This window comes from Stenella coeruleoalba, assembly GCF_951394435.1.
Source record: "Stenella coeruleoalba genome assembly, chromosome: 18".
In the NCBI taxonomy this organism is placed as follows: Eukaryota; Metazoa; Chordata; class Mammalia; order Artiodactyla; family Delphinidae; genus Stenella; species Stenella coeruleoalba.
Window position 1 is genome coordinate 72,809,102 of NC_137164.1, and position 27,130 is coordinate 72,836,231.

The 27,130-nt window shown below is 39.9% G+C and overlaps 1 protein-coding gene across 1 annotated transcript; it reads right to left on the bottom strand.

The window, feature by feature from the left end:
- Nucleotides 1–1,872: 1,872 nt before the first annotated feature.
- Nucleotides 1,873–26,495, bottom strand: ARGLU1 (arginine and glutamate rich 1). Its single transcript, XM_079902640.1, has 4 exons — nucleotides 26,011–26,495; nucleotides 17,762–17,987; nucleotides 15,395–15,478; nucleotides 1,873–2,239 (listed from the first exon to the last, which is right to left on the bottom strand). Exons 1-4 carry the CDS (start codon nucleotides 26,355–26,357, stop codon nucleotides 2,075–2,077), a joined length of 822 nt encoding a protein of 273 aa, XP_079758766.1. The 5' UTR covers nucleotides 26,358–26,495; the 3' UTR covers nucleotides 1,873–2,074.
- Nucleotides 26,496–27,130: the final 635 nt, after the last annotated feature.

Genomic DNA, 27,130 nt, shown 5'->3' on the forward strand with positions numbered 1-27,130 from the left:
ACTTTTTACAAAACCAGTGGAAACAAATGAAGAAAACAAATTACTACACATTGCTGTAGCACAGAAAGGATTGGGTGCGTTTTATTAACAATGACATCCTCTTTCCTGCAGCCTGACACAGGAACAGTTCCATTATCTGATGTGAGCCTCCAACAGCAAGCAGATACTGCAGCACGTTACTAAGCAACTTACTGTGATTTCACACTATCTGTGGCAGGAAGAAATTTTTTAAAAACGAAAAGGCAGGCATAAGCTGATTTCTAATATTTTTAAGTCCAGGCTACTCTCTTAGATACAATGTTTAGAACACTTGTATACCAAAACAACTTTTAAATGAACATTTCCAAAAACTTGCATATACAACTTAGGTACAATGGATCTGGCACCAAAAAAAAAAGGTTACATTAAAAAAAAAAAAGTGTTAAGAATCATGAAATAATTAAAGCTAACCTAAATTCTTCAGGTAAATAAAGTGAATGTTTTCGAGTAATAGGTATCATGTTTACTAAAAGTCAGTTCTCACGAGTTCATGCCTATTTAAAATCCTATCTTTAAAGATATGTAAACTTATTTTATTGTTCCTTACCACAATGAGACTTATGGAAGAGCTCAAACTAAAGCAACAGCATTTTTCTTAGCATGCACAAACAAAATAATCTACCATTTAGTCATCTCATGAAGTTATGTTTTCACGTTTAAAAGACTGATCAAAACTGTCTCAAAAATACTGGAAAGTTTCTCTACTTTGATGACATATCTATGCATCTCAGGTAGCATTTTTATATCCATATCCTTTTCTTGAATAAATGTTTTAATACCAGTTCACTTAAACATATGTAAAGATAAATGAGGCAGATTTTAGTGTAGCAAAGTCATCCATAAGATATAACATGCAAAAACAAAACAAAAGCTTGTAAGTTTAAATGTGTTTGTCCCCCCAAAAAACGTGCAGGTACCCTACACTGAAGATGATTTGACTACCTAAGCCTTCTATAAAAGTACAAAGCTAAGTTCTTTCTGATGGCCCACTTTGAAAATAATCTAAAACAGTATAACTTTTTAGAATCATTCTTCTAGTCTTTATTAAGTATAATTTGTGGTAATAATACTTATATCCTAAAATAGAGGCACAGGATTGAGAATTTAAATCTTTTTCTGGGTGCTTAGTCTTTCTTAACGGTAATACTGTTGTCATAATTTGTTGTATCAGCATAAATTAGGTATCTGTAAAATAGCCATTAAATACTAATTCTCAAGTATATTTAATGTACATATAAATCCTATGTTAAAAGTGAAAAGAAATATACAGCATAGTCCTAGGATTTCTAGATTGTTGACCATCAAAAAGTAAACCACCCTCTTTTAAGACTTAACAGAACTTTAAAAAAAATTGCTTCAACATATGAATTTAAGACTTTACTTTATTCAGCAAAATCATTTATTTACACAATGGGGAATGCTGGTTTGATTTCATCAATGAAATAAAAACAAGTTGAACAGAGACAATACTGAACTGTATGTATATGTTGTATCAGAGCTGACCAACTGTATCCTTACCTGTGTCAGGAACATCAAGAGTAACAGTACCACGAGGACACTGGTTAACAATATACCACAAAGGTCCGGCAACACCCTGGGCGCTTCCGATGCAATTACCAACTTTTTCTTTTTTTATAAATATATAAAAAAACAAAAAGTCAGCAAAACCAGCATTATGATGTAGTAAACAGAGTATAACGGTGAAGTCAGTGGGTCAGTAAAAACCTTATCAGACCATCCATAGTTTACAAAGTGATCTGCTCTTCTTCAGATCACTAATACAGAATCCAACAGGTGAAAAAATATCGCTTTGTGGAAGATAACAATGATCTGATAAGGATTTGACTTAATGGACATTAAAGGAGTGGAGGGGAAAAAAAGGAATTGCAGAGCATAGCCCCTATTAGAACAAGCTAACTTTCCAGATTTTCCAAATTAAAAAAAAACAAAACAAACAAAAAAAAAACCACTTCAACATGAAGCTACCATACAAAGTTTTTCCATTTTTCTTTGTAAAAAGTTCAGAGTTTGCAATTTAATCCTGGGTTTTTAATGAGAAGGACAGTTTTGGCCTGGACTTCCCCTTGCCCAGGATAATTTTTTGTTCTTCTTTTTGTTGACGCTGTCGCTCTTGTTCTAGTTTCATCCTTTCCTCATGAATCTTTCTTTGTTCTTCAACAATTCTCAACTGTTCTTCAGCCTGAAAGGTAAAAGTAAAAAACTAGAATTTCATGTCTTCTATTAGTAATATTCCAGAAATTGGGTGACAAATTCATCAACAGGGGCACACAAAAGTGTATGTTTAAAAAATCTTGCCTAAGATCGCATAGAAAGTATCAGGAAAACATACCTAGGAATTAGAAAAGAACTCCTTATTAATTATTCCAACATTTTCTGATTTTTTTAATGAAAAATATATGAACAAATTGTAGGAAAGCACTTGAACATTTTGAAAATGAAAAGAAGTTTCTACAAATCATGTCGAGATCAGTATACATTTTTGTCCTATTACCTATTTTTATTTTATCTACACCCTCGATGCACCAGATAAACAAACTGTCAAATACGAATCAAGGCATGAATTTTTCAGAGTATGTTATTACCAATTACTATAACTAAATTTATAATTAGAAAGGCATACAAAAATTATAGACAAAAATCCCCAACAGAACTACATTATATTGTCAATATACAACCATGAAATAGTAAGTTTTTTTCTGGAGAGAAAAATGAGACCTTTTGACCTGGCTAACTATAAAACGCCATCTAATTTCAAATAGATATCAATCAAATTCCTGCAATGCCTCTGACTCCTTCACAACTCCTTCAGTCTCAAGCAACCGACTTCCTTCCTGTGCTCTCTACAGAAGACTCCCCCCTGCACCAAGAAAATCAGGTCATTCTCACGAGCTCCGTCAAGTTGCTCCCTCTCCCCAAAGATTTCATGTCCACTCCTGTGATTCTCAACCAGCTGTAGTTTTATTCCTCTCCCAGGGGACATTAGGAAGTGTGTGGTTGGTTGTCACAATGTGTGTGTGTGTGTGTGTGTGTGTGCGCGCGCGCGCATGCCGTGTGTGCATGTGTGCCGTGTGCACGCACATGCTGTGTGTCATGTGTGTGTCACGTGTGTCGTGTGCGTGCGTTATGTGTGCCACATGTCTCGTGTCGATGTGTGTGCCGTGTTGTGTGTGCATATGTGTCGTGTGTGAGTGCATGTAGTGTGTCGTGTGTGTCATGTGTCTCGTGTGTGTGGCATGTGCACGTGTGTGGCGTGTGTGTCTCATGTGTGTGGTGTGTGTGTGCCGTGTGCCGTGTGTGTGCCGTGTGTGTGGGTGGCCCTCCTTGCACCCAGTGGGCAGAGAACAGGCCACCAGACATCCTACAAGGCACAGGACAGCCCCCCTCCCCAACAACAAAGAATTATCTAACTCCAAAGATGAACAATGCCAAGGTTTAGGAAACCTGCTCTAACTCTTAAATCTCAGCTATCATCACTGAGTTGTCCTTTTTCCCCCCCATCTGACCCTGATCTTAAAATACACACTGCATCCTTCGAATGCCTTATTTCCATTCAAAGTCAAATTTTAAAAATTCACTGCTTACATCTCCATTATTCTACTGAAATTGTTTTTTAGATGGTCAAAAACTAACAATAAGTTTAGTGGCCTTTCCCTTTACTCATTCTTCTGTTCACTTGAACTTGTCTTTTAAAAATTTTCTCTCCTCCCATAAATGAAACACTAAGGTTCAAAAGGCTAAGGTCCTCCATGGATAGGTTTTTCTTTTCAGGAATACTAAAAGTCAATGTGACTGAATTATAGGCTTTATGGCAGAAGATGGAAAAGGTAACAAGTTCTAGTATTCAGCTTAATAAAACGTTTAAATTTTATCTTGTAGGTAAAAAAAAACAAACCAACTTTTAAATACATAAGTCACACCAGAAAGAGGTTTGTTTTACTTTAAGATGGAGGCCGGTGGGGTGGGGAGCAAGTAAGGAGAAGGATCATGACCCTAAAAGGTGGAAGACAGTGGGCCAAATCCACTGTTACCAAGTACGGTCAGAGGTGAGGAAGACCCAAAACTGAAGGAGTGGGAATTAGGTGGGCAGGCAAGATGGGCAAGTGGATTTTCACAAACTTCGGTATCTTTATATTCTCATAGGTGGAAACCCAACAGAGAGCTGACGTACCTCTCCCATACCTTTCTCCTAAGCTACATTTCCAGCTGGCTGAGGAACATCCAACTGGGAAACCTCTTCAATACCTTCAAAACTCCACATGTTCAAGATTTAAATTCTTCAAGCCTAACCCTAAAATGAACCAGCCCTTTCTGGCCTCCCTCCTGCCACGCATCTAGTATGGCTTATTTCCTTCCCCTCCTCCCTCTTCCCTCGACACAACCAAACAGCCCTCAGGTTTGTCAATTCCCCCCTTATATCCCTCTCTTCCTTTATATTCTCTCCCCTAGAGCTCTGTCCCTTCCCTCTGCCACCGTGCCAGTTCAGGGCCCCAGATCTCTCGCAGACCTAAAATGGTCTTGTTTCCAGTCTCTGCCCTTCAATCCACCCTACACAATGCTGCTGGCTTCACCTTTCCTGAGCACTGTGCTCTCCTGCCCTCAGCCTTCCAATGATTTCCACTGTGCACAGACATGGCCTAACTTCCTAGATTAGCATACTATTTGTGACTTTCCATATCCTTTCTATCTGCCCTCCACCAGCTCAGCTCATGCCATTCTTTCCTACGACAATCCTACCTGTGTATCAAAGTCCATTGCAAATCACCATTCTCTTGTTTAGACTTTCAATGATAATTACAAGAGAAATAATCATCTGCTTCTGATCACCATTAGTAAATTCATATGCAAATTCATCCAGTTTTAATAAACCATCCCACATTGGGGTCAGAGCATGGCACATGCAACTGAATCAAGACTTAATAAAGACTCTTAGGGGGCACGCTTGTGCTTTGGAAACTCTTTCCAGGATAAACACCACAGACTCGCTTTTCCGTAAGGTTCTAACTCAGCCCCTAGGAAAGCAGATTAGAAAGAAGCTTGGGGACTAACCGGTTTGAACATCACAACTTCAACCCATTTGAGAAATTTATGAAAACTACTTTGGCACTATCCACCCCAAACTACATTTCGCAGTACTTTTATATCCAGCAATTTAATTTTCTAGATTTTATACTATAAACATACTTGCATACATGCAAAATTGAACAAGTTTATTGCAACGTGGTTTGTAAAAGACTGGAAAAACCCCAATATTCATCAATATGGACTATTAAATATATTATGGAAAATATATTTTAAAAAATACTGTGTGGCTGTTAAATCTTGAATCATGTGATGATATTACCTAATCAAAAAATTAAACAAGATTTAAAAAGTAATTTCCTTCACAGACAGAAAATACTATTTCTACTGCACTGAAATTATCTTTAGATTTGAGTGAAGAGAAAGAAAAGGTTCAGTTTCACTGAAGTCTACAAATACAGGAGACAAAAGCGTGTGTGTGTGTGTGTGTGTGTGTGTGTGTGTGTGTACAGAGGGAGAGCTGTAATTAACCAGGAGTGATAGCTAACAGTGTTATCCCTAGTGCTTAAGCACATAATGCCTATTACAAGTACCTGACAATGGAATGGTTTTAAAAAATGAAACCAAGCAGGTCCTTCCCGTCTTTATGTATAAATATTTGTATTTTGTTCTATTACAGCTTTAAACTAAGCATATTCAATTACACCTTGGCAAAGAAAAAAAAAAAAAAGATGATGGATTTTCACTAAACTTATCATGGTAATCATATGTTAAATCTTTATGCTATACAGTGCTGTTATGTCAATTATATCTCAATAAAACTGCAGAAATAACAAAAAGACATTTTCAAATAAAAAGAATGATACAGATACAAGTGTATTTACTTTATGTAAAAAAAACATGTATCCTAAAATGTGGCCTGTAATAAGTTTTCAACAATTCTAATACATCAGGGGAGGACTCCCTATTTGTAAAACTAACACTCATAAGGTTTTTGTAAAACAAAGAAGAATTTTATGACATGCATAGTTGGTCTTTAAGTTTCAGTACTTCAATAATCCTGGGAAAATCTTATTTTTTTGACCCTTACTATATATATAAAGAATGGCTCTAACAGCAATGACAATAACCATGAAATTATGACAGGGTAATTATGAGATGAAATAAGATAATTATGAGAGAACACACTGTAAAGTGCAATACTTTAAAATGCTGGAAATTATCTTTTAAACCAAACAAAAAATATTTGAGGGCCTAAGCACAGTGACCAGAGAAGGAAAACAATTATTTTAGCTCTAAAGTAAGAAAACTGGGGCTTCCATGGTGGTGCAATGGTTAAGAATCCACCTGCCAATGAAGGGGACATGGGTTTGAGCCCTGGTCCGGGAAGATCCTACATGCCGCGGAGCAACTAAGCCCGTGCGCCACAACTACCGAAGCCCGCACGCCTAGGGCCCGTGCTCCGCAACAAGAGAAGCCACAGCAATGAAAAGCCCATGGACCGCAACAAAGAGTAGCCCCCGCTCGCCGCAACTAGAGAAAGCCCACGCGCAGCAACAAAGATCCAATGCAGCCAAAAATAAATAAATAAATAAAAAATAAAATAAGAAAACTATGTTGAACTGAAAGTTACTTTTTCAACTGGAAGTTAATGAATATCTTGATAAACTGATAAATCTTGACAATAAAAGTAAATTTTATATATTAAAAAAAAGCAGGCTATGGGCTTCCCTGGTGGCGCAGTGGTTGGGAGTCCGCCTGCCATGCAGGGGACGCGGGTTCGTGCCCTGGTCCGGGAGGATCCCGCGTGCCGCAGAGCGGCTGGGCCCGTGAGCTGTGGCCGCTGAGCCTGTGCTCTGCGGCGGGGGAGGCCGCAGCAGTGAGAGGCCCGCGTACCGCAAAAAAAAAAGAAAAGAAAAAACAGGCTAGTTGAGAAAAACCAAACCTGTCTCTCATTTTAATACAGTGGCTTTCAAGTGATGAAAAACTGCCTATCCATCTGTAAGTGTGATATGACTCTACACCTTACTTGCTAGGTATTCTTCTAAAGCCTTGCCTCCCACCTCCCTCTGCAGTTAACTGACTGAAAGGCTGCTTTGTTCCTGATGGTCCCATCTGCTGGCACATATACACTGTTCCTCTCCCCTCGCTTCAAATGTATGCAAAAGAAAACATTATTCCAAGTGGGGGGAGGGTATGCACATTCGTATTGATACATGTGAACAACACTAAATTCTCCTACAAGATTAACGTGGTGGACATCAGGGAGGCCAAAGAGAAAGGTAACACATCCACCATACTAGAGCCATTACAGTGGGGAAGTCCTTCCCAGCCACTACAGCCAGGACCCTGTTTGGTCTCAAAAAGGCTTTCAACCCTGCACCCCATGCAAAAAGAATGACTGCTGAGATGAAATACACAAGAGCAAAACATACCATTATAGTAGAAGGGTCTACGTAACCCCCTTCCCAGTATCTTTTGTCTTCCCCTCCCACTTTACCTAGAGGTCCTACTGCAAAAATCTAAAGATAGAAATATTTATCAGGAGTGATTACTGGGATGATGGGAAGAACTAAAAAAATCTTACAATTAGGAATCATGCCCCTACTGGGAAATGTGAATTTCTGCATTTTAACCTCCCAAAACATACCTCCTGTTTCACTCTGCCATTCTGCAATTTTGTTTCTTTAATGCACCCTCCCCTCCATAAAAACTATAATGTATGTCCCCTTTTAGATAAACAATGAGTAAAAAAAAATTATAAAAAGAAATTTAATGTAATTAGTTTTGACCCTTAGCAAACTATTATGATGTTATTCATGTACAAGGTTTAAAAAAGAAAATAACAAAGAAGGACTGAAAAAAGCAATTCCCTCTTTTCCTCCAGGGGCCATGGCAATTTAGTTATTCTGAGAGTTACCTCCTTAGGATATACACTAACTATCATTACGGGATATCATTAGCTACTCATCTAAAGAGAAATCATACCACCACACTCCTTCTAGCTCCCTTTTACTTAAAGTACAAATAATTGCTTCAAGAAGGAACTGACTGATAGTTGAGCTTGGTTTGAAAAGAAACATTGGGTACAAAACTCACTGCCTTCCAGACCTCTGGAGAGAGTGCTCTGTGTTACTGCCAAAAGAGAAATCTGATACCTTCAGGATTTTACCATTCATGTCCTATAAACATAACAAAAAAACTGCACTCTTCTAGATGTGGTTCTTTTAATATTCTGTAGCCTAAATTCTCTGTTCTTTTACTCAGTTCTTTTGTTTGTCTTATTCAGTATTCATTCCTTTTTGTGAAAGCTCTCCTTCAATGCCTGGTGATCCTTGGCTCTTAGCACGATTACATCAGGTCTTCCCTGGTTCCCACAATAGACTTTTACTTTCCTTCCTTTTTCCTCTTCTCCCTCCCTCTGTACACCCTTATCACTCACCAAGTTCAACTATTCTCGTTACTGTTTCTACTCCCACCTGATCAAGTGCCCATCTTTTTCACTGACCTCAGTGGCTTTCTCGTTTCTAGTCTCCATCCTTCACACCACCCCACACGACGGCAATACATTAATGTCCAGAAAGTTTTTAAAAAATCGTTGCCAAGAATACATGAACATCATTAAATCAACCTTCTGCCTTATCAACTGGGAACAAGCCTCTCAGTGATTTAAAATCCTTACCTAATTTGCCCACTCTTTCAAATTAAAATATTTAATTGACATTTACATTTGATGGCATACCATATTTTCCTATCTCTTAAAATGTATAAATATGTCATTATAAGCCATCCTAAGTACTGTGCTGTTTCAACTTACATAATACACTCACTCTAGCATAAATGCCCCATTCTCTTTCCAACTATGTTAGTTTCCTGTAGCCACTGTAACAAATTACCACAAACTGGATAGCTTAAAACAGCAGAAGTTTATTCTGAAGGCAAGAAGTCCAAAATCAGTATCACTGCAACAAAATCAAGGTGCTGATATTCCAGGGCCACATTCCTTCGGCCAGTACCTTCATATATCTCTGTTCTGACTTCATATCACCTTTTCCTATGTTAGTGAAGTCTGAAAGCCTTTCATCATTAGGTCTTCTCTCCCTTTCAGTCCATGTTGGCAGTGTTTCTGCTGATATAACATCTCAAAAACACTGTAAGTCTCCCATGTATATCAGGCCACTAGACAACAGGCTCTTCCACAGGTCTTTTCTGGATAATCTCATCTAATCCTGGCTTTTGCTAAAATGGCTGAGGTAACCTATGAGTCACAGGCATAAACTCTTCAGCATTAGCAAAAGGATGTCCAATCATACCCTTAGCCTTCTTTCCAGAACAAGTTTTTCTAATAGTGAATCTAATTTTAGCATCTTTTGCAATCTAAATAGGCTAAATATTTCCCCAAACATCAAGTTCTCATTTATTTTACTTCTTGATTCTTTCCTCAATTACTCTCCTCTTGCATTTTACATAAATATTCAGAAGAAACCAGATTGCACTTTACTTAGAAATATCTTCAGCTGTACATGAGCTTCATCGCTTAGATAAGTTCTCCCTTTCACACAACTGTAGGTCACAGTTCAGTTGGGTTTTCTTCCACTATATAACAAGGAATTCCTTCCCTCCAGTTTGCATAACATGCTTTCATTTTCTTTCTAACCCTAACCAGAAGTGCCTTTTTAAAAAAGGGATTTCTTTCTTTATTTTTGGCTGTGTTGGGTCTTAGTAGCAGCACCCGGGCTCCTCTCTAGTTGTGGCACATGGGCTCCAGACTGCAAGGGCTCTGTAGTTGCGGCACGCAGGCTCTCTAGTTGCTGCGAGTGGGCTTAGCTGCCCTGCGACATGTGGATCTTAGTTAGTTACCCGACCAGGGATCAAACACGCGTCCCCTGCATTGCAAGGCGGATTCTTAACCACTGGACCACCAGAGAAGTCCCCAGAAGTGCACTTAAAGCCCATATTCCTACTAACAGTCTAGGCATTTTCTATCATGTACCTCAAAATTCTTCCAGCCTCTACCCACTGTCCAATACCAAAAACACTTGCACATTTTTAGGTAACAAGTTATCACAAAACTAGGTAGGCTCAAAACAGCACATGATTAGTCTGAGAGCCGGAAGTCCGACATCAGGATTACTGGGCCCAAATCAAGGTGTCAGCAGGGTGTGCTCCCTCTCAAGGATCTAAAGGGAGTCTGTTCCTTGCTTCTTCCAATTCCTGGTGGCTGCTAAGAGGATTCCTTGCCTTCTGACCACATCACTACAGTCTTCAAGGCCAGTATCTTCAAATCTCTCTCTCTTCTGTCTTTGGCTTCTCCTGTCTGTGTTTTGTGGTAGAATCTCCTTCCATCTCCCTCTTATAAGGATATATGTAAAGGCATTTAGGGCACAGTAATAATCCAGGATAAACTCCCCACCTCAAGATCCTTAACTTATTCACATCTGTGTAGACTCTTTAACTGTCATATAAGGTAACACTCGCAGGTTCTAGGGATTAGAACATGGATATCTTTTTTGGGGGGCAGGAGACATTTTTCTGTCTACTACACGAACATTAAAAAATTCTTTCTTACATCTCCCTAAGAACTCTTTTCAGAGCTCTCTCTTAATTGCAAAGTGAGATCTGGTTTACTTGAAACTTAAGTATGTGGAATACATTTCATATATAGTCAGCTTGTAAACATGGCACTATCTTTTCATCTCTCAAACTGGTGAGATACCACGTGTTACATAGCACAATGAGCACGCTAAATCTCCCTAACTGGCAAGGGAAAAGAGGAAAATTATTTCAATATTAAAGAGAGGAAATATACTATAGACCCAGAATTTCAGGAGACAGTTTGAGGGGTCGTTTTTCCTACTGACATAACCTCCTAGAACATTTCATTCCATGGCAACACCTACCACCTTCACTTAGTCTGTTTCCTGTTCTGAATAAATAAGATTCATACACATTTCAGAATAGTATCTGGGCTTATCCCAGACGCATCACTAAAAACTGTGTGAAGAAGAGGACTTTGAAAAATTTTAAGTACTACTTTTAACATTTTAAAGAAACTTAAAATTCTCCATCGTACTAACAACAGCCTTTCAAATGTTTGATGATAGCTGTGCAATGCCAATACTAACCCAAGAACTAGGAACCAATCTGCCAAAAAGCCAAGTCAAGCTAATCCACTTTTGGATTAGTTTTTGTTTGATTTTATAAATCAAATACGTATGTTCGTTAATATTTTCTTGCCTCCTTATGGACAGATAAAATCAAGTAACTTGATAAACAACTTGGAACTAAAATGAGCAAAAACTACTCTTGGTCTAGACCACTTAACATGTATCATATATGAGAGTCCGTATGGCTTAGCTAATCTGGTTCCTTACTACAGACATTACTGGGAGCAATCTTTGAAGTTTTGTCACGAGGGCTTACTTAAAACTTAGTCTAAGTGTGGCTTAAATTTACTTTCTTTACTAGTTATTCTTACCTGATCATAATGGTGATACACATTACTTGTAAAAAAAAAAAGTAGAAACTGGAGAAAAGTATAAAATTACTTATAGGCTTACCAATTAGAGATAACTATTCTCAGTACTTTGGCATATTTTTCTATTAAATGTACAAATATACATTTCAAATTAGGAAAATCATACTTCCCCTGTATTATCAGATGCTTTTTGACTACAGAAAAATCCCCTGTATGTATGTGTTATAATTTATCTAAAAACCTGGGCAATTTTCACTATTCAAATAAGGGGAAAACATTTTTGTGTGTGAATTGATTTGTACTGGATTCAGTTTCCATTAGGTAAGTTTTTAGGCGCAGAATTAAAATTTAAGGTTCCTGGTATATACTGATTTATTGTTATTTTCTAAAACGGTCACATCCATTTAAACTCCCAGAATAGTGCACTATATAAAGGGTCTCTTTATACCATATTCTTGCCAACACTTGCTACTAACGGGGAAAAAAATGTCTTTTCAAATTTGGTATATAGTATTAGAGAAAAAGGAAAAGAGAGGGGGCATTTCTTTGTTTTCCCATTAAGGCTGGGATTTATTTTCAGGAATTTACTACAGCTACTTTTCATTTTACTCGTGTGAAGTTACCTCTTTTACCTCTCGAAGTAGTCCCCCCCACCCCTTTCAGGAAGTTGGTCTCCTTTATTGATTTACAAGAGATCACTGTGTTATTCTTTCATGGTTATAGACAAGAAATCTCCCCCAGGGTACACTCTTTTCCAACCTGTCTAATCTGCTTTCAAAACCTGAACTTCTGACTACACATAAAGTGGGTTTACTACAACTACTACTGCTTATCCCAAGAGATCCCACACATTCTTGCTTTTTTTCTAATTGTACTTCCCTAAAGGTCTTTGCCCTACTTCATTTCCTCACCCTCTTGTCCTCACCCTAAATTCAATTTCTAACTGTCCATCAAGGTCCAGAGCAGTGGTATCTCTTCCAGGAAGGTTCCCAGGGCAATTATGTCAGTTACCTCATGTAACTCATACCACGTACCAAATAGTTCCATATCATTAGCTGACTTTTCTTGGAGTTGTCCTTGTCTCCACAATTAATACACTAATGCCTTTAAGAGAACTTAACATCCTGACTACTTTTATCTCCAAATTGCTTTTTATTCATATGTCTATTATTTTAACAAGACTTTCAATACATTCTATGTAGTATTTCCTAGCGTAAATACTAAGAAACGTGTATAAAGATTAAAGAACTGTGCTCAAAATTGAGAGGAAAGGGAAAGGACGATAAAAATGAGAGAAACTGCAATAGTGTGCCTTGCATGTTTATACAGTAACATTTTCTTGTCTCTTCCTACACAAAGGGTACTCTACTTTCCCTGCAAGGACATGGCCACCAACAGAACCAAATAAAAATTAATTCTCTCCAACAGGAACAATAATTTTTTATGCTTCCAACATTACTGAAAACAAGAAGCAAATTAGTTATGTCCAGATTTTTACCAATTTTCCTCAAATTCAAGCTGCTTCTTCCCTAAGATACCCTTTCACTGAAGTTTTATTGATAACATGCAGTCAGAGCAGCGTCACTGCAGTCTAATAATACGAAGTCAAACTCAAGGGTTCTAGAGCAGTGCTACTCTAAGGATGGCCCATGGACCAACGACAGTGCAAACTGTAACTGACCCACAGTAAGATATGCAGAAGCCAAGAATAAGCATTTTAGAAACTTCTATAGCAATTTGACCTCATTTTTCTAATAATTCATCTTAACTGTATTTTGCAAAAGTAGAGGTCTGAGACAAACTGGGATTAAAAGACAAAAACAAAACCTGGGCAACTTTACCACCACTTGAAAAGCACTGCTTTAGAATATGCTTTGCTAATCTCCTATTTTTATGGTTCATTTGGGTAAACAAAGAAGGCTATTAGAGGAACGTAAGGAGGCCAAGCTGTCCCCAGGCATTCAGACAGCTACCCCAGGGTCAGAAGGGATCAAGACCTTGGCAGGGTATACCAAGCTTAGAACCTTTGCTCTAGAAGTCACAATCTGGCCTTTCAGGACATCTGCAAACTGAACTCCCTATACAGTCTCTTACACCACGTTCTAAGAGGAATTCTATCCCACGTACTGGGTAATTTTGCTTCAATGTTTCTAGCACCAACTATACTGTTCATCTCTCCTGCAAATACCCATGGCCTTACAAACAAGACTATATCTACCTTTCAAAGCTCAACCTTCAAAACTAAAATTAAGATGCACACTTCCCCTCTTACTTTCTCTCGCACTTGCACTGAGATTTTCTCCTTATGTGGAATCACTAAAAGAAAAAAGCGTTATCACATATGTATTAATCAGCAATGTATTGATACATCTTATTATGACTTCTCACCCACCTCATATTCATGGTGCTTCTTCCACCTAAGCAGATTTTAAGGTCTTTTCATTGGTAAAGCACAAGTAGGTCTTCCCCTTTCCTTGTGGCTTTCACAGTAACCAGGACAGTGATATTAAGAATCCCTTGTGTCATGTTCAGTAAGTTGTTTAGGGTATTTCTAGTTTGGCTCTTATCTGGGGCAGATTATCTTTTAAAAGATCATACTCTAGAACCAACTGCTGGTGGTTTTAACTTTCACATTCTTATTCACTATAAAACAATTATTTACAGTCCTCCTTCACCAACCCCCCAGTGGGATTCACTGTTAATTACTTAGATCCTCCCAGATCTTTTTCTGTGCCTTTATAAACACAGTCACAGAATTTGTTTTTTCTGAATCGCTTAACTGGAGCTTCCATCTTGCCTTCCTCCCCCAGTCAAGAGTATGACTTAGCAGCAAATGTCTTCCTATGGCTGCATTATTCTCAACACATTTCTAACTAGACAAAACTTGTCTAAAACCAAGAGTCCCTCTAGGGTCATGTCTTCATTCCTGGGCAGTAAATACCACTAATCCTCATTCATTCTAAGTAAATTTCCCTCTATCTCTGATTTATATTCTTACTTTGAAGTAGAATTCCTATATGCCATCTTCATAAGGAAAAGAAAATTTTCCCTTATAATGTCTGACTATCCTTCTTCATTTTTTGATTTATTTATATCCATAGTCCTTTAATTCTAGCTTTCTTTTACATCATACTGAGAATGCTTCAAAATGTATTCATACTCTTAATTGGGAAAACCCTGCTACACCAAAAATTGTACCTATTTTTACATTCTATTTTAAATGTTAGCATATGCTACAAACAAACAAATAGAAGTACTAAAATACAGAACGGGAAAGAAAAATAGAAGTGATATGTATTCATTTTTCTATTTAAAAAATTTACTTCAATATTCTTATACTGACTTCTTTATTAAAATGTAAAAATTGTATCTCCTTTTACACCTGTATCTCATATTGTAATTCTTTAAGTCTCTGTATTCCTTGTTAGATTATAAACATGAAATATGAAAAAAATTTATTAATCTGGTATACTTAGTATCAAATATATACTCTCTACTTATTCTGTCTAGTAATTGGTAACAAAGCAACTAATGCCAAGTGAAATGCTGCGTATTAGTAGACTTAATTAAGAACTTAACCTTCAAGTTTTTGTTTTTGTCTTTTTAGGAAGAAGAAATTAGGGATGGGGACAGTACAATTTCCCCTAGGAAAGCTGTTTTAAACCACTGTGAATTTTGGAACTTTCTCCAGATTAATCAGAATTTCTGGCTTGCCCCAAACAGATTCCTCTAGAAGACAGTAGCTAAAATCTACTCAACTATTCCTACTGTTCCCTCAAATCCCTTAAAATAGTCCCGAGAACTCTAAAATGTTTTTCATGAATGCTTCATACATACCAGTTTGGCTTGTGCTTCTGCAATTTTTCGGTTATTCTCTTCTAGTATTCGCTCTAGCTCCTCACGTTTTGCACGTTCTTCCTCCTAAAGGGGAGGACATGTTAAGATGTTAGAAAAATAAATTTTTTTTATTGATAAAATATTCACTAATCTTCCTCTGAATTATTTCGATCTGACTAAACAGGGTAGCTTTATAGCTACCTTCTGTCTGACAAATGATAAACTGTGCAGCCACTAAAATTTGTTTCTAGTACTAAATTTAAATCATCCCTCCCAGTCCAAACAGCAACCAACTAAACCCTCCCTAATGACAGTTTCCTGGCAATTATTACTAATACTTTAATATCACACAAATCAACAAGGACAACTACAAAACTGGATAGTATTTACCAAATTAAAAAAATAATATATAAAATATAAATAAAGTGAATATTTGTCTCACCAATTATGTATACCTACGTATTCTTTACCTATACTCCTTTAATCAGCATTAAAAGTTGAATATTTACTGTCTTGTCCAGTGTCCTGCAGAGTGTGCTCCTCGGCTGCCATACGCGCCAGCTTCCTCTTTAAAATGATTTGTACTGTTAGCTTGGCAATACCTGCATCAGCAGCTCAACCATTTATAAAGAAACAACATACAAGGAAGGCTGAGCTGAGGAATGCAGATGTTTATGGTAAGAAGGAACAAAAAATGTAATTCATCATTCCTAAGGCAAACAATTAATAAGAAAAATACATTTACTGTTAGTGAAAAATACAAATGGTAATCCATACTTCATGGAACTAAGGGCTTCTTCCATGGGGAGAATGGACTTAACATTCAGATGTTGACAATTTCTAAAGGCAGCTTATCTTGTCATCTACAATCTGAACTGAAATTCAGGAATCCAGGGGGTGCATGGTCAGGAAATAAAATTCTGTAATTTATTTTTTCTTGGAGAACTTCATGAGATTTTATAATGCAAGCTATATGAAGATTGCTTGATGGTTTGGGCAGTGTTGAGATCACAGCATACATATTCAAATGATTTTAATATTTGGAAAGACTGTCAGAGGGTTGTGTCCGTGTAAAAAAAAAATTGTTAATATGAAACAAAAAGCAAATGAAGAGAAAAAAATCTTCCTATGATTAATAACTCGCTACAAGACAGCACCATTACTCCAAAAGTATCTTCATTATTAAAGGCACTAACAAAAATTTCATATACTCAATGGCACAGAGTTTGGGATATCCACCAAATATAGACATGTATATCTAGACAGCACAAGGGAAAATGCATTTGAAAAACTAAGCTTACTGGGAAACAAGAGATTCAATAAGATGTCAACTTGTCCACAATAATGCCAAGATTAAAAATGACAATGAGTCACATATTTTGAGTCAAACATTGAAGTTCAAGAAAATATAACCACGGGATTTCCTATGGCACACACCAATGGAATTCACAGTCACTATGCAAACTATGTTGAGGGACACTCAGTGCTGTAAGGTAATTTGCCTTGAGCGTTCCAGTGACTTTCAACAAGTTTTAGGATCCTGGAGTAATCAGTGCAAATAAGCCATAAAGCTTCAGTAGCAAATTACTGTCTCACAGAAAGACATTTTCAACTTCTGCTCCAGCTGCTGATAAAACAAATCATGTGTTTAGCTTGACTCCAGACAAGGACAACCTGTTCCTTCATAACTCTCTAGAGAAAAAAAGGAGTTGTTAGTAGATACTAAAAAAGTGGACGAATAATCTGGACATTTTTCCTAAAAAGATCTTTGAAACACATTAGGAAAATGGAGGGCCTTATGATCAGAATGCTAGAATTAGTCCGTTGTGTTGAGGCAGGATTTGGGGTAGGGGGTGAGGGATAAAAGAAGGAAAAAAAGAAGAGCAAGAAAACCTACTTATCAAAAGCAGGTGCTATCACTCAATGTTAGGCCCTGCTCTTTTTAATCTGACTGAAGGCAAAAAGCCTCTCACAGTCTAGGCAATAAGAGAGATAAACAGAAAAGAAGAACACGTAACCACAGGTGGATTTTTATCCTTTTCCCTTTACCACTCCCTGTCTCCCCCCACCCTCCCAAAAAGAGAATGTAAGTCCTGCAGCCATGGCAAAAGTTTCAAACACTTCTCAAATATGTAAGCCAGCTCCATTAAATCAAAAAGTATCCTTGGATAGTTTTATGAAAATAGCTTTTAAATATCAGTCAGCACATGTGAATAGGCTAAAAAATTAACTTTCGCAGCAATGTTAAGTTTAGATGAGAAAGGAATTGGTCTGCATTCCATCTCTTTCTGAACTGCGCAGGAGGCACACCCGACACTGAAAGTTTTGCCATGGACTGTCTCTACTTTCCAAACGACCGAGCGTTACCTCTCTGGCTTTTTGCGCTGCAAGCTCAGCTTGTCTCTGTCGCTCGAGTTCTTCGAGCAACTGCTTTTCCATGATGCGCTTGGCCTCCTCGACCCTTCGGAGCACTTCTCGCTCAATCTCGTCCTTCCGTTTCTCCAATTCTTCCTCCACCCTTTTTGCCACCAATTCTTCCACTCTTCGTGCCGTTTCTTCCTCGATGAGTTTTTCTTCTATTTCCTGCTGCCGACTAGCAAACAAAGTGGGGAAAGGACTTAGATAATGTAAGAAATAAACCTAAGAACTGAAATAGAACTAGTTGTGAGTCTGTAAAACACTGAGTCTGCTTACATATTTCTAAGATTTTACAACTCATTTTCATGTAACATTCAAGGAAATGATGGATACCAAAAGATTAAGTGATACAGAAATTCAAATAAATATAAAATCATGGTTTTTTTGTCACTTTCTAAAGTAAATACAAAAAGACTAGTGTACACAAACAGCTTATTAATGCAGTAGTTTTAGGAACTGTAGAGTGAATCTGAAACAGGAAATCTACTTTCGTTACCAGCTTCATAAGGAAAAGACAAGCTATTAAATATATGATTTGCTCCTCTGTCAATCCATTCAGTCTAAGGGTTGAGCTACAGACAAGTCAGGAGAAACTATTATGTAGCAAGCAGTTCAGACCAGCTAAATTCATTCTCCCCTCCCCCACCCCAAGCAAGATCAGAATAAAGGCAGACGCAAAGAGATTCAGACTGCTAAAGCAACATACTGTGGTTTTTAGCAAAAATACAGGCAAACTTATTCAGGTTCTAAACTTTTGCCCTTTACTGCACCTTTTCTTTTGTTAACTGACTTTCAATTCAAAGCTCTTCTAGATATGGGAAAGTGGATGAAATATATTAGTATCACCTCTAAAAAGTTCAATGAAGCATGATATCGTTTAATTATTTTAACCCCATTTAGGTATTATAAATGAACTTATTCACTCAAAATGAAATTCTGTGCTGAAGATATTGACATTTATCATGGCACTATGGTGGAAACGTTGCACATTTTATACCAATGATCTCCAATATGATAGCCACTAGGCAGATGTGTCTGGTTTGAATTGAAGATTAGTAAGAAGAAAAGATATATAAGATCTCATGTATTTTTATTTGATTACATGTTAAAATGACAGTATTTTGAGGCAGACTGGGAATATATTAAAATTAATTTCACTAGTTCCTTTTTAATGTGGCTCACACTGTATTTCTCTTGAACGGCATTACTTGAGACAATAATTTGTGCTGGAATGAATGCAGAGACTCTGAAAGTATACCTAAATCCTAAGAGGTCAATCTATTAATGCTGCATATTTCTCACAATCCACAAAATTAAACAAAATCTGTAACCCTTCCATCTTTTGATGACTCATACATATGTACGAGTCATTCAATTTATCTGTTTAGTAAAGGCTTTACAGTTTCTAAGTGACCTTTAAATACCCAATCCACTTCAACCCAACTCTACTTTGGGGGGTGATTCAATTCCCACTGAAGTGCTTTCATTCTCAACTCCTGTTATTTATTCACAGTGTTACCATACTGACACCAATGTATCTAATATTCTGATTCATATCTGTTTCTGCATTTATAATCCCTACATACTTCTGTCAGGGAGATAGCAACTACTTAAGAAGTCATAATTTCTGTTAGGTTCTAGATATCTGCAATAACCATTCTTGTTTCTTAAATATCTCCTCCCCAACACTAAATTATTGGTGATTTTCACTGGGGGAAACCCCCCCCCCACAAAAGCCTAACATGTACTCTCTATCTATACTCCTTTTCCTTTTTTAACTTTGAATGAAATATAGTATTAGGGTAGTTTCAATAAGCCTTTAGCTATAGCAGCTTAGTAAAAAGAGAAGAGATATCCACCCCAACGCTAGAATGGCCAGGAATACCTAAAAGCCATCAGGCAGCTATTTCAATGGAAATTAAACTACATTCCAAACATAAAAATATTCTTTCTCTACTTCATCCAAAGAGAAAGACAGAAATATGAAATGAAACAAGCAAGCTAACAACTGCTGAACCTGGATGACAGCTGTATGAGGATTAATACCCTATTTTGCTGAATTGGAAAGCTTTCATGACACGAAGTTTCAGAAGCGTACACACCCCGCCCCACGCTTTCTTCTGTTAGTTGGTTCTTATAAAATTAGTAAATGTAGCGACGTCTACAAAGAAACCTCATTTTAAAATTTCAAAAATGGTACAACTCTTAAAGCAGAACACTGTAAACCAAGTTCCAGTTAAAACTTTCCACACAAAGTAAAAGATGAGGGAAAAGAATTGGATAAGGCTTTGGGTTTGTTTATCAGTAGAAAAGCTGCCTAATTAACTCAGGAATTTGGTAAAGGTGGAAGAGACCTGACACATGCTCAGGGTTTCTGTCAGGCAAACAGTCCCTAGAGGACAGCAATATGGCACAATGGCCAGTGGGACCACACCTCCACAGATCTGGTCAGCAAGGAGAAAAGAGCTCAAACCAATCCAGTTCCTTACAGCAGGAGCCAGATCAGCATGCTGTCAGCTCCCTGTGTCTCTGCTCCCACTGATGGACACCAAACCAGAGAGGCCAGGTGACAGGCCGTACAGGGTGACAAGCAATGTAGGCAACAGGTGGCTGCTGCTAAGGAGTCCGTTCTAAGTACAGCTCAGCAGTTTTCCAGCCTAAAGGGGAGGGCAAGCGGAAACTCCCAAGCTCAACTGAAACCCAGAGGATGAGAAATGGCCTAGTGGAGTTTCTTACAAGGCTGCTCATCCCCCTTTGTTCCTGAAGGCACCACGGCACACCCCCAGGACTGTAATTAAGCCTTGCTGCTGCGCCCTACACAAGGAGACAGCTCAGGGCACCAGAGCAGAGCTGTTCCCCTACAAGCATGATCAAGGATATAATTTTTACTGTCGCTGTTATTTTCAGTAAGGTTAAAATTGCTACTTCAGCACTCAGAAAAAAATTTAAATCAATTTTTGGATCCAGTGCTGAAAAAGTTAAGAGCCGGATATTGCTTTAATCCCCTTCCCCCCACACACTTGGATCCAGAAAACCAAGGGCACACGAACAAGAGAATTAAGCACTTGAGAGATACAAGTCTGTATTGAACAACCTACTATGCACTAGATGCTGTGCTAGAAACCTGAACCCCACTAATACCTACTAATACAGCCTATACTTCTGCGACTCTGTTCTACAGCTAAATATAAGTATTAACATACATGATAAGTAAAAATTCTCCACATGTCTCAGCAATCTCTGTATTCCTGTCTTTTTCTTCATTTGTCTTGTCTTTTCCCACAAAAGCACAAACATATAAGGTACAGAATTGAATGAAACTTAGTACAACATAGCCTTCCTCTACCAGTTAGCCGAAGGAGGGTGGGAGGGATAGGTGGCTCTTAAAATTTTAAAAAGTTCATTCTTATTGATGACAAACTTATTATCATAATCAATGATAAGGCAGCAACTGGGCTAACTTTCCTAAGAAGCCCTGAAACTTTCTCAGAAAAGAAAAAAAACCCAACAACCCATTTTTGCCATTAGTATCTTAGGAAAGATCCTTCACCTAAAATGACTGCCTAGCCATTCCTTAAAACTGTTGCCATAGGAGTTGTCACTCTCTTGATATTCTTTTCTCTCTCTAATCTTTTCCTCAGGCTCCTCTGCTGAATCCATCCCCTTGCTAAGAATCTGTGAGGGCTTCTCTGATGGTGCAGTGGTTGGGAGTCCGCCTGCCAATGCAGGGAACACAGGTTTGAGCCCTGTTCCGGGAAGATCCCACATGCCGCGGAGCAACTCAGCCCGTGTGCCACAACTACTGAGCCCACGTGCCACAACTACTGAAGCCCGCATGCCTGGAGCCCGTGCTCCGCAACGGGAGAGTCCACTGCAATGAGAAGCCTGCGTGCCACAAGGAAGAGTGGCCCCTGCTCGTCGCAACTAGAGAAAGCCCACGTGCAGCAGCGAAGACCCAACGCAACCAAACAAACAATCTGACGCTGATGAAAGGGTTGAATGAAAACCTTGAAGTTTTTCAATAGATAAGAGTAGGTCCTCATTTTCTCCATGCTCTCATAACACTAATCACAATCAACTTTAAAATGGCAACTATTAAAACAAACAGCAAGGGCCCATCGTTAAATGCGAGTGTGACTTTGTACAGAGCATTGGTTAATATTATTTTTAAGTCTTTAAAATGTACAAACTCAACCCTAGTAGTGTCCTTCTAGGAACTGCTTCATAATATTAGCAAACAGCATTTACTCAGTACTGAATAGACACCAACTAACTACACTGCCAAAAGCTTTATACTCCACAGCATAATGTGCATCTCTGATGGCTCCTGAGGCTAAACAGGTGACTGAGAGGTGACCCTCAACCTAGGCAACTCCAAAGATAACGATCTTAAGCATGCTACTACCCTGCACTGTTTCTCCACGACAAACATTAAAGGCAAAGGTATGCACAAAAATTTAGCTACCAAAATAATTACCTAAAAAATTGATAAAATTCTTACCAACATCAGCTTGATCTTATGCCCTAATGTTTTGTCTCAAAGCCCTAACCTCCCTGAGGTACGTAGTTCCAATATAGCGAATTTGCTCTCACAATGAGCATTCTTCTAAGAATCACTCATACAGATCCCAGTTCACTTTAGACACTCGGATTTAGGAGGCTCTCGATATGCCATGCAATTGAACATCAAGTATATGCGAACCTAGATACCACAGGCTACAGTAAGTTACTATGCCATTAATATTATCCTGATCTGCTGCAAGTCATTTTCAGCCACTCATTTTTTCCAACAGTTATCACAACAGGCATAAAGCGTCTCAAAATAATACATAGGAAAAATGATAAGGGTGCAGAGGAGGAAAGAGAGAGCAACACTGAATGACTGGGACATAAGGAGAAGGAAATCTTTTGAACTGAATTTTCAACCACAGGAATGAACTTTTCAACAGTGAGGAAAAAAAATTTTTTTTAATTTTAAGGTCTGCCTTTTACTGCATCAAGATCGTAACTTGTAAGATCACTTCTTAAAATCACCAGGTTCAATCTGCCTACATGTAAAAAAATTACATTAAATAACATTATTTACTGAGTCTCATTACATACATGCCAAGTATCACCTAAGTACTTTTAATCTTCACAATAAGCGAGACAGGTATCTCCATTTTACAGATAAGAAATCAAGCTCACAGGCAGGTAGTTTATTGAAGGCCTCAGAATTGTAAACGGCAAAACATCTGGTTTCCAACCTTAAGGAGACTTTCTAATCGGTTAAGCCCAAGAGATTTTAATTTTGCTGTCTCTCTCCATCTCACACTGGACCTCTAGAAGGTACACTTGACAGTGCGTGTTCTTCTGTTACGTTCTCTGCTGTCTACTACACCACACACTTGTCTCCCTTTGTCCAACTGTACATCCAGACATTCCCTAAGGTTCTTTCAGTCCCATGAATCAACTGCTCTTCTCCCTCCACTCTCTGCCTGGGCCATTCTATCTACTCTCAAGGTTTCCCCCAGGCTTCAGTCTCCCGTGTCAACCTTGGATGAACTCACTATGTCCAAAATCGAGTGCCTACATTGGAAGTGCCAAGTGCAGGTTTCTGACATTTTAACTAGTGACTGACCCACAGCAGTCACTTAAACATTTGGTGGCTGAGATGCAATAGCCACAATATAAACATGAGAGCCAAAACAATGCTTTATTTCCCCTATGTTTCACATCCAATTTTGTTTGCCCTAAATGCTTCTTAAATCTGCCCCTCTCTTCCATTCCAACAACTGCTCCCTCACTACTCCTATGTGGACTTACTGTAACTTTCTATCCTACACAGCAGTACATGCTCCATTGAAAACCAAACCTACAATCCCACGCCATTTGCCTGCTTAAAACCCTTCTGGTTTCTATGATGAAATCCAAGCTCCTTAATATGGCAAGACCCTTCTCATGATTCCCTGCCTCTATCTACCTCTCCAGCCACTCCATGACTTGAATACTTACAGAAATGCATGTGCCAGTCAATATTCACCTCTTTACTCCACCTAAGACCATACTGCACCCCTCCCTTTATTCTGGCAGGGGTGGAGGGGGCTCCCTCCCTTGGTCCACAAGTATCCTCCTATGCTTAGCCTGACAGAATCCTATTTTTACCTGCCACTCACTCCTGAGGAGCACTAAGGTGTTTACCCATCCAGGATGCTTCCTTTTTACAGTCACATCACTATCACTGAATTTACCACACTGTATTATTATCTACCTACCTGTCTTCAAGCTAGATGGAGTCCTTGGAGGGGTCAATCATCTTCAGAGTAACAGCTCCTAGCATAGTGTCTGGCACTTATTAAGATGCTCCATAAGTATCAGGTGAATGAACTAACCAACAGGATTTGTAAATAAACAACTACTTCTGCCCATTCCCATGACTGCAAAACCTAGATCTTTCAATCGTCTCCTCTGTATTATTAGGCATTAGAGCGTACTAAGTAGTGCCTACTGCACGACACGCAGGGATTCAGTGAACAGGTGGCTGCTAGCTCTGCCCCCTCCTCCCTTCATAAATGCTAACGGCCATGTGCTTCCTCTATCAACTTGGGACAATGTAACTGCTCTATTTTCTCATTTCATCCCTGGATTTCTTCTCTGCTATTCGTGTGTAGCTTGCTAAATGCTTCTATCTATTCCTTGGATACCAAGTTTCCTTTCACTCTTCCCCGTAAGTTTCGGCTCTCTAATGAATGGCAAATCATTACTGTTTGGAGGTATCCTTTGTTTTCACATGGAAATACTATCTCAGAATTATCTTAGCTAATTTTTTAAAATGTTCATCTGTTGACAGTTATTTGAGAGCTACATCTTCACAGTTAAGGATCTTGTTCCAGACCAAAAAAACGGGATTCTATATAATCACGGTTTCTTGTGACACAATTATTCGTACTCGGTGTTCATACTTCCCACCGATAGTTCTAAGTAAAGGAAAAATGCAAGCGTTGTGCATGTTTTAAAGAAACGCAGTGAAAGAGATCTCCAGGTACTGCTTCCTCCAGTAATAATAGTTAGTTTTCCAGTCCCCTACCTCTTAATGATTTCCTTTCAGAAACAAGCTTTGCTGGAACATAACACAAACTACACTGCAGAGACTGAAAACGCCTACACGGTTCAGCACTCATAAATCTGTCTCAGGAAAATTCTATATTCAGTAACTCTCCTGCCTTATGAGCACTTTCTAAACATGCACTGAAGAACTGAGGAAGATGGCTGGTTAAACAGGGAGAGTTAGCAAATCTCTCTACCTTTCAACGTGGCTTTGGGAAGGAATACCCAGCGCATCAGAGTACCAGGGTCTTGAACCAAAACACAACTCTACACTTTAAAACCAAAATTTCATTCGTTTGGAATCATTTGCACCTACTCTTAGACCAAAAGGTACTTGAGAGGTGACTCTTCTGCATATGATCAATGCAAAAGTAAAAGCGAATATTCTATCTTCTGAACAGCACGTATACACCAAAAAGGGAAACGAGTTACAGTCTTGCACCGAAGTGTGCTACGGAGACCTACAGCCCATAACTAGTAAAGAGTGAAAAGACGGAGCAGGCTTCGATTGGTTACACAGGTGAACTCAAGCGTCAAGATTCATTTACCTCACTGCACACCTAAGCTGCGCGCATTCTGTTTTTACACCTCAGAAAACAAAAAGAGCAGGCCCAAGACAGGAAAAGCGACCGCGACGTCTCTACCAGCAGGAGTACACTAAAGTATAAGGACTTATATTGGGTGCGTGTACGTTTCAACCACCTGAAGCGGTTCACCTCCGAGAATCCCTGTCCCGCGTTTAGGGTGCAAGGCAAGAACGCTCTTCTGCAGGGGCCCCCCAACGTCCTCCGTCCACTTTCCGGGGCCAGCCTGCTCCAACCCCACACGGAACTCCACCCTCTACTTCCGGGACGCTCCTCCTCCTCTCGCGCCAAAATGCTTGCCCTGCTCCAAGCCCTTCCAGCTCCATCTCCACTACTGCCCTTCCCAGCCAACTCGTGGGTCTGTCCTGCCCCAGGCTTTCCATAAGCCAGGGTTGCAGCCGCTCGGGGCCGGTCCCTGCGACCCCGCTAACCTCCTTCACTCGCCCCAGGGCCAATCAGCTCCCCCTCCCCGCCACCCCGCACCCGCCGCCTCCCCGGCTCCCGGCCCCTCCCCCCGCGGGCACTCACATTTTTCGTTGCCGCTCGAACTCTGCTTTCTTCTCCTCCTCCTCTCGCTTCTGCTTCTCGTCCAGGCTGCTGCGCTTGCTCACCGTGCGCCCGAAGATGTCGATGCGATCGGGCGGGGACGAGGCGCGCTCCCGGTCCCGCTCGCGCCGGGACACGGCCGTGTTGGTGGAGCGCGAGCGGGACCGCGACTCCCGCCGCCGGTTCCGTTTACTTTCCCGGGACTTGGAGCGCTTTCGCACGCGCTCCTTGTCCCGAGACCGCGACCGGGACCGGCTCCGCTTCTTGTTGTGTTTGCTGCTCTTGGTGTGTTTGGAGCGGGACGAGCTCCGGCTCCGAGACCGGCCCATCCTTCCGGGCGACGCTGGGACTAACCGCTGGCTTCGGGCCCCGCACGTGCCCGGCTGTCCTCGCCTCCGCTTCCGGAAGCGGGCTGGCAATCTTGTCGAGGCTGGGGGAAGGAGAGCTATCAGCGAGCTGACTTTCTGCCTCCCCCTGAGGCCGACGGCCGCCACGAAGGCCGCCGCCAACGACAAGGCCGCAACGCCAGGAATTGCTAAGATGGCAGCCGCGGCTGCACCGGCCGCCCCTCCCACAAGGCCCCGCGCGCAACGCGCCGTCACGCGAGCCCCGCCCCCTGACGCTCCCTGCGGAAGGCGTGGCGAGCGCTTCCGAACGCGCTCGGCTTTTTCCGCCAGCCTCAAGCCGGCTTGCCGCGCGGGCGCGGGAGCCCTTCGCCTCCTCACCAGAGCAGTTTTGCTTTCTGGTAAGATGCTGACACCGTAAGCATGGAACTTTCCCGTTTTGGTGCGAATGAAATCGTGCCTCGGTACCAACTTCCTGACTGCATTGTATCCTAGGAACTGGTTTTGTCAGGTAGGCCAAAATGGTGTGAGAGAGACCCTGGGCAGATCACTTGCCTCTCTGAGCTGAGCTCCCTCATTTGCGCAGTGGAGACACCAGACACCACGCTTTATGACGTGGTTGTGAAGCTCACAGGGTACAAAGGGGACTGAGATACATGGAAGCCAGTGCTTATGTAGGGCTTCAGCGGCCAAGTGCGGAAACTCATGCCTCCGTTTTAAATCTGAGTTCAGTAAAAGGCTTAAAACTCAAGAGAGTC